Source organism: Sitodiplosis mosellana, unplaced genomic scaffold, assembly GCF_009176505.1.
Source record: "Sitodiplosis mosellana isolate CC-2019 unplaced genomic scaffold, AAFC_SMos_1.0 Smas_scaffold_6197, whole genome shotgun sequence".
Classification (NCBI taxonomy): domain Eukaryota; kingdom Metazoa; phylum Arthropoda; class Insecta; order Diptera; family Cecidomyiidae; genus Sitodiplosis; species Sitodiplosis mosellana.
The window spans coordinates 7,524,996-7,534,051 of record NW_022601438.1 but is presented as its reverse complement, the minus strand read 5'-3'; the positions used below and the strand labels follow the sequence as shown (position 1 = coordinate 7,534,051).

Genomic DNA, 9,056 nt, shown 5'->3' with positions numbered 1-9,056 from the left:
AAAAAACTATTATTGTACGTTGGGTGTGTAGGTATTCTCATTTTCTGTGATAAATGCAAATAAAATGAATGAAATCCGCAAAGCACTTGTTCTATCAATTGGAAATTGTCAACTTCAGTGCTCAGCATTCAAATGGATCTCACCAACGTCAGAGAGATACATAGAGAGATGATGCATTGCTATCTAAAATGTATACCCTACGATTTACTGACACCAAAATCGGACAATAGCAGAATACGGAACATACGGATATTTGCAGTGATATCGAGCACAAGCATTTCAATTGAGTGAACAAAACGCCCATTAATATCTTACCAAATGAATGTTTGCACTCAAATAAAATCGTCAAATGAATGCATAACAGCGAATATGAATTGGTCTATTGTGGAATGCGCATCGAATGCGATTGCTCCATGCTACGATGCTTTAATACTGTATATCACTGTAATAAGCAGACAATCGCAGCGATAATAATGTAAAAGTTTTTCTATTGTTATTTTTTCAATGTTTATTCCCGGTTCCATTTCCGCTAATGCAGTGAGAATGCTACGAACATTTGTAGCGGTTATTTTGTTCGTTTATGGTTTACCTGAATCCATTCGCTGCTCGAATCGCGTTTATTCCTGTTTCATATTCCGAACTGTCGGAAAACAGAACGAGAGACAGATTCAAGTTTGGATAGATTTTTCAGCGAAACTCGGTAAGATGGTGAAGCTCTATGAAGCACCACAAGACGAATATAAATAAGTAGAAGAGTCAGAGATTGAATGAATGTGGCTCATAGCCACAGTTTGCGCACTCATTTTCATTCGCCTTTTGTTTTCTTTTCGTTTATCAAAATTTATTGAGATCTTGCAAATTAGTATGCATTTGGTGAAATACAGACGTAACATATGCATGGAATAGTCGAATCCATGTTTAATGCGGCAGAAAACAGCACCATACACACAGAGAGAATGAGCACATTTGACAATTTGCAAGCCACTTGGGTCGGGCCATTTTCTCGTCTGCGCTTTTTTTAGTCTGCCTTCTTTTGCACAGGTGATGCTGACGGGAATTAATGATAAATAATCTCTATTAAAAGTTTTCTACTTGAGGAAGTAATTGGCGTTGCCAGATGAACGAGAATGTGGCTACGTTTGGTTCAAGGCTGTAGAACTGTGAATTCTTAACAAATATACTCCACAAAACTGCATATTAACCGACAAGAGATAAAAATTGATAAAAAGAAATGGTAACGAAATCATTAAAAGATTTTCACAATTTATTCCTGCCACTGGGTTTTTTTCTCCATCGAAGTCTTTTTTCTTCGTCTTCGTGTTTGTCGTCGATGTTGTTGTTGTTGTCTCTTCTTTCGGCCACAGTAGTTTTTTGCGCGCTTTTATCTTGGCAGGAAATTGCCGAAAGTGAACACTAAATCAAGATAAACCGTATCGGTAATATGAATTATTTGTGTCCGGGACTGGGGCGAATGAATAAGCGACGACCAAATCAAAAACAGATCCACGTGCAAACATTTGAATACCGATTTTCATTCTGCTGTTGATGTTGCCGTTTTTATCTTCTTTCTTCGTCGTCATCGTCGTCGTCTTCCTTCGTTTTCGTTTACATCTTATCAACATGCTGCGTACACCATATTGATGAGATTCATTTCATGGCAAAGTTCGATTCCCTCCACGCGCACACACACACACTTACACACGCCATCCTACACCATCGACATATGAACCCGTGAGCATAAAAACGACTTATTAAACAATCGCCGAACAAAACGATACAAGAAAAAACTACCGAACAAAACGTACCACAGCGGTAATGTGTAGCACAGCGGAGTTTCGTTTTGAACGGTACCGTCCTGCTGTGTTACGTTTTTAACGTGTGTTTTGTTTGGTAGTTTTTTCTTGTATCGTTTTGTTCGGCGATTGTTTAATAAGTCGTTTTTATGCTCACGGGTTCATATGTCTTTTCGTTCTCTCCTTCTGACACCTAATTTATTCCCTGAAAATGTTCTAGTTCGTAGAATTATTGGTTGCGCACGGCATTCACAATTCCTACTTGTTTAGTAAACAATGTTTACCATTCCGAACTTCTCTCAAAGCCGAATGAACCGTGATTTTGACGCTTGGTTGGCGAAAATTTAAATATGCACTCCGGATTCAAAAGAGTCATCGGTGTCGTTGGTGTCATCGGTTCAACTCAATGTATGTGTTTTTCATAGCCGTCTTGGGCATCATTGGCACACGCTCGACGAAAGTATAACCCGTTTTGTTACAAACATTCTACCAAATCTAATGACACTGGAAATTATCCAAGGTATCATTCGTACGTTTAGACAGTCGTTTAGATTTGATGTCTTCAAAGTTTTATAGCTAATTAGGAATCACTTAAGAACTGGTGTCGATACCCATCCATTATCATCATCTTAATAACTAAACGAATTTCCCATTGCCGCTTTCTATTGCTCAACACAGTGAAAAGACATCAAGCAATACCATTGAACGGTTTCCACTCTATTTTCGTAATTTGTGTTTCCGAAACATAGAAATACGTTGACGAGAAACAGAGAGCAACAGAGGTAGACAGAGCTGGAGTTCAGTGTGTATCTTCAAACTTCCGTGTGTGTGTGTGAGTGTGTGCTCTGTGTGACAAGAATGAAGAAAGTGTCCGAATTTTTCAATATGGATGAATGTTACACACATGTTACACAATACATCAAACCAGCCGAGAATCGATGTCGTTATACAATATACACATCTATTGCTTGCAATACATCATACACACTAAAACATATTTCAAACCAGTTATTATCAGTTCATCAAGCAATATTTATGTCAATTCGATGCTTTCGATTTTTCATTCCATCGTTTGTCTCGATGCGTTCGATAGGTATATGAAAACGAAAAAATTGCGATTTATTGCCACTTCAGCAAATCTCAAAAGGATTCAAAGTTGCTGTTCATTTGGCATTTTGGCAGCCAAAAGGTGAGAGAAAATTTTACAATAACAACAATAACAACAACGAAGAAAAAATATGTCTGAAAAATGGCGCACATTCACAAAGTGTCTATCTCTCTTTAAAAATGCAGACGGGAAAGAAACCAAACCGGGATCAAAACAACCGTTACAGAGATACACCAGTTCCGATTTTGATGGTGTAGTGATAACGTAATGCTTTTGTGAAATATGAAAATTTGTTCAGAAATGGTTATCATCGGATGACATTGTAAATGAAAAACATCACATATACACACCGACAATTGCTGTGCTGACGGCGGCGGAAAAAAAGCATTTCAAAGAATAAAAAAGAGATGAAGAAGGAAGTGAACGAAAAGAGAGAAGAAAAAAAAACTGCTGAAGATCTGAAAAACGTAAATTTGGCTGTTATACCAAAATCGCAGGTAAAATTTGGAACATTTGCACATAAATATTCATTACAATTTTCATTTTGTACGCACAATTCATTTCCTGGATGTGTTTGCGCTGTTCGTATACACATCCAAACGAAATTCTGTCTCTTCGTCAAATCGAAGCGAGCGAGCGAGCGCAAGATTCATTCTATTCTATTTCCATCCCATTTCGATTCGTTTTATTTGATTTGGATTCAACAACAAACGATACAACAAAAATTGTGTGAATTCGAAAATATTTTCGTTTTTTTTTTCATCGGATGCGCTGAGCCTAAGCCAGTTGTGCTTTTCCGTAGCATACACACACACAAACAGTTTGTTAATATACATTTATATGCTTTGTCGCTAGGCATCGAATGAATGAATCATGTCACTGGCAGAAGTTTTGCAACTTTGATGGCAATCGATGAGATAGATGAAGGGCGACATGAATCAATTCAAATTTGGCACATGGGAAAAATATATCAATATTATTTCGAACAATAGATCAAGTTTGAATGAACGGGAATGAAGGAGCGTGGAAAAAAATTGATTACCACTTGGTGTATCTTGATAGCATCGGCGGGTTGTTTGTTTATCTGTTTGTTTGTGTGTTGTCGTCTCTTTTCTCTCTGGCAGTTGCGAGTCAAAGTGGTTTCGATTGTGTCTGTACCACCTACGGAGAGCCGGTTACGCCTTTTAGTCACTTTATACAAATGATTTGTTTCAATTTCTTTGGGTTTCTTTTTTCTGTTCTTTTTGGTTGCGATCGATATCGCGCGCACGCCATGTCATTGTCTTACTAGCTCTATCATTTGAATCAATGTCGAGAATTCGAGACTCGGTTGGCTTAAAAGATGACAATATGAAATGTAATCAGCGACATTTTTCGATCGACAAAGATTCAATTCGCCCGGCGAAGGGAGAGAGAAAAAAGAGTTGACGCAGACTGAAAATAATTTGACAAGATTATTTCTACAGATTTTCTATTAGGCAGCAGACCATTCCTGTGGTTTTCCAATGTCATCACAAATAATCGGACAAACAATCGGAATGCCGATGATTTTTTTTTTCTGTCGATTTGGTTTTGGTTTTGGTTTGTTTTGTTTTTTTTTTACACTACATACGTTTGGTGGATATTTTGTTGGCCTCAATCGATTGAGTGCTTTTCGATCCATCAAATTCGGTAAAATGGGCTCTAGAACGAACAAAAAAAACAATACATGTGTCTCTGCCAGACATAAGACCATTACAAACAGTTATCGAGATAAAAACAAACAAAAGCTAATCGAAGACGTATTGAAAATGAAAATATTGTTATTTATTGCATATGCCTAGGGAAATGGGGAGCCACATATTCAGTTTGTTGTTTTTTATTTCATTCTATGCATATAATTCCACTTTTGCGTATTTTATATTTTTTTGCTGCTATTCAGAAGAGAGAAAAAAAACGAAGACAAAACGTGCCATCATTTTTGAATGGGAGAGAGTCGTTTTCATTAAGTGGAGCATACCATCCAATTTGTTTTGATTCCATCCATAATGCAAATATAATAATAATAGCAGTTTGTGTGCATGAGATGAAAGTGAGAGTGAGATAGCATTTTTACGGAGGAGTGCCCAAACAAAATGAACTAAAACACACACACAGTTTTCCCAAAGAAAAAAAACGGACGCAAAAAAGCAACATATACACACGCCGATTTTGTTGGCAAAGTGCGCGCATTGGATTTCATCGACCATCGAAAACAGAATAGCATAATTAAATCTCAATCTCAAAAATATTTCATAATCAAAAGAATTTCATTCAATTTGCATATTGCTCGTCCAGAGAAAGAGAGTCGTTCACTTCTTTTTTCCTTCTCTATTTTGGCTCCATCAACCTATATTTCTGGCTGAATATGAAAATAAACTCAACGGTTAGCTCTCCTTATCACTCTCATTCTCTCTCTCTCTCTCATTCTCTCTCTCTCTCACACACACACACGCACTCACTTATCTTCCGGCTCTCCATTATTCCGTGAGTGCGTTTCAATAGGCTGAAAAGCTAAAACGGAAACAATGCAAACATTCAGCTGAAATGTGCTGGAAAACGAAAATCAAGTCACTGTGTAATTTATTAAGAAGTTTCAAGACTGTAAATGTAATGAAATATGCTCACAAAATCTGCGCAAAGATAATTTATTCGAATTCCATTTGCCTCCCCCCATCCCCTGATACTCACTTAAAACCGCTAAAAACTGTTCGCTTCACTTTTGACCGCATTCTGATTTATATCCCACATTTATTTGGTTCCATTGCGTTGCTATGCGTGAAATGAGCGCAGATTATGAAGTTCAGGTAAATTAAAGGTCAGCAGATTTTCGAGTTTTCAATTTAACTTTTCAACCGTGTTAAAAACATTGAAAGGGATGAATATTCGTTGCCTGAAAACCATGTTAAAATACGTTGGTACTGGAGACTGCAAAACTGAAGTCAAAAAAAATTACGTAAATGAGAGACTTTTTTTCGGATTATCATTTCATAAATACGTGTATTTAACAAAGCAAGAATACAAATCTATATCACACTTATATAAATAGGGAATAAAAAAAGGGAAAATATTCAAAAATCGTGTGAATCAAGACCAGCATCCTTGCATGATAGACAACTGTTGGATTGCTCCGCATCCGACGGTATTTTGTAGAAAATCGGGAAAGTTACTTTCGAGGACTCGCATCCGTTTGTTATTGTAATCGGCCAGGGCATGTGTTGCCAGCTGGCATGTTTGACAGCGATAAACAACTTTGAAATTGGTCTCATTAAATTTGGTGTTGGTATCCCATCGATATACTTCGGATTGTCCTTCGTAACGGAAGAACAGTGCTGCTCCATTGTCTGTTCCAATGATAACTTGTTTGCTTGGTTTGTTGCCCACTTCTGCAGAATCAGCATTGATTTGCAAAAAAAAGAGAGAAGAGCGCACGAGCGGGGAAAATAGAGAATAAACGCATTATATCGTATTTCGGTTTTTTTTTTGTTGAAATGATTGTCAGCTCCAACAAAGAGAAGATTGAGCACACACACACACACAAAACCAACTGTTTACTTACCAGTGATACGTCCTTGGATGTTACCATTTCGTAGGTACTCCGTACTGATGACAAATAATTGTTTTGAGCTTAAGTAGGTGAAATAGAGCGATGAAGTGCCATTGGTACGGTTGATGAGTGCTAAATAGAGAACATCACGTTTTGGGCAACCATTGGTGACAACTTTTGGTAGAACAACGCGAAAACCACGTGAAGCTTGCACATCATACACGAGAATCGATCGTTGTGCGGCATCGCTTATGTAAATGAAACAACGATTTTCCGATTTATAGTCAACGGTCAAATATTGTAAACGTGATGTGGGCGCAACCAATTTCTCCAACGAAATAGTTTTCAAAACTTTGCCCGTTTTTGTACTGATTGCTACCACTTTTGGTGGACAACGTCGCACTGGTGTCTCTAACGTCGATACCACACCAACATCCAATGCCCACAAAATGTTATTACGATCGGCCACAATATCGACAACTGATTGCAATGCTTGACAATTGCCTTCCTCCTGCATGCTCCAACATGGGAACGGTGATAGTGTTGCAGCACATGAGCCCTTTCGGAATTGTGTGCGCGATAGTGTGGCTGGAACTCCGCTCTTGTATCGTGGCAATGCCACATACACGTTATCGCCAACGATTTGGGCTCTCGTTGCAATCACATTTTTACTAATATACTTGCCGCTACTTTTGTACAATGATTTGGTTTGGGCACAAGGCCATTCAAATGTGCCACCGGTCCATTCGACACACGGTTCAGTCGGACGCTCTTCCGGATGCTTGATTGGTACAGCACCATATTGCGTTGGCACCACACACAAGCACTGTCCAATTAAAATTGTCACAACGAAAGCTAAGCACTGGTGCATCATCTATTTTGAAAGAGAGAGAGAGAGAGAAAGAGAGAGAACAAGACAAAGAGAGAGAGAGAGAGAGAGAGAGAGAGAGAAATGATGTAGAGAAAACCAATTTCAAATGTATACCGAGTTGTTATTATTACCAAGTATCCAAGTATGGAACTTGAATAATTCTTATCAATTCGGAAAATGGAAAACACAACACGTTAATTGAAATGTGTGTCTTTTTTTTGTTCGAATGATAAATGCGAGCAATTTCATCGAAGCACAAATTCATATGTCATCCGACATACCATTGAGAAAACTTGTGGCACAACATTGAGAGCGAGAGCGAGAGCGAGAGAATGGTACGCACGATTCTAATGCAAATGGTCATTAATTGGATGGACTGAATCAGATTTCTGTAGCACTGAATGTGAGAAACGAAGCAAAAGTTGTGGGTTTTTTGCTGTAGATGTGTATGTTTTTGCACAACGAAACCTGAATTTTATGCGGTGTTTATTTGCGTGTCCCTGAAACCTTAATTAGCAAATAATTTTCGTATGCATTTGTTAAGTGAAAACAATTAAAAACACTTTTCACTTTGCTCTAGATTTCATTTATCGTCCTTCGTTATGATATGGATTAATTAATTCAATCGTACTCTCGTTCTCATGGTCTCTTTTGCACGCTCAATCATCCGCGCACGCTCTCGCTCTCTATCTCCGCTTTTGCAGCATCTGAGCTCGAAATAATATTCCACACATTTCCGTTATTCCAGCAAAACCACAATTCAAAACACATGGATTTGTGCATATTTTTCCACATAATTTTCATTCAAAATGCGGAAAGAACAACATGATGGCAAAATCAACGGTATTGCTTGCAAAATGAAAATAGCGAAAACTTTCTTACCAATTTATTACCTTTATTATTGTTCCAGTTGTTATTTTTATTTCAGGAGTTTCTTCCTCTTCGTCTCTCCCTCTCTCTTTCTCACTCGCTCGGTTGTCGATGTTCAACAAAATGCAAACGCGCGAACTACATTCAAATCAAGCGTTCACAATTCCAAAAATAAAACTACAAACCGAAATGAAAACTGAACACTGATTTTTCAATAGCAAAGAGATGATGATGACGATGAAGAAGAGGAATGTGTCGAGAGTATGTGGCAGCAACTCAGCAAACTGTGTACGTTGCGCTCAATTTTTGCCACGGCAATATCAAACGAGTATACTTTGACGGTTGATTTTATATTTAGTTTCATTTCGTTCTTTTTCTAGCATGATGTTGATGAATTCAAGTAGGGAAAAATATAAAACAAATGAAAACACCGTTTTGTTTTAGCATCAACAATAAAATTTATACAAATAAAATACGTAGAAGTCTCGAAAATATGCGCTCAAGTACACTCATATTCGAGTTTGTGCATGTGTTTGGAGTGTGCAACAGCCATGCTCAGCTCCAAATTCAATTTCGAACAAATGATGTTCTTTCAATGACCCGGTTGCACATTTCTCTCCGATGGTAATCCATTTCTATGGCGGTTTTATGCAATCAATCTAAACGCCGATTCAATTTGTTTTGGCAAATAGTAGAAATTCCAGTGAATCGCCCACTAAATGGCAGAAACAATGAAAAACATACGCAACAAGTCAATGCAGAGAAAAAATGAAGTGCGCTTTGCTGCTTATGCTTTTGCCCGTTCATGCGGCGCGTTTTGTTATCGTAATCGAAATGTATATACATCTC

At 37.9% G+C, this 9,056-nt stretch overlaps 1 protein-coding gene across 1 annotated transcript; it reads right to left on the bottom strand.

Moving 5' to 3' along the window:
• Window positions 1-5,888: 5,888 nt before the first annotated feature.
• On the bottom strand, window positions 5,889-8,524 carry LOC129577007 (protein yellow). Its single transcript, XM_055463352.1, has 3 exons — window positions 8,231-8,524; window positions 6,479-7,340; window positions 5,889-6,305 (listed from the first exon to the last, which is right to left on the bottom strand). The coding sequence occupies exons 2-3, from the start codon at window positions 7,338-7,340 to the stop codon at window positions 6,007-6,009; spliced, it is 1,161 nt and encodes a 386-aa protein (XP_055319327.1). The 5' UTR covers window positions 8,231-8,524; the 3' UTR covers window positions 5,889-6,006.
• Window positions 8,525-9,056: the final 532 nt, after the last annotated feature.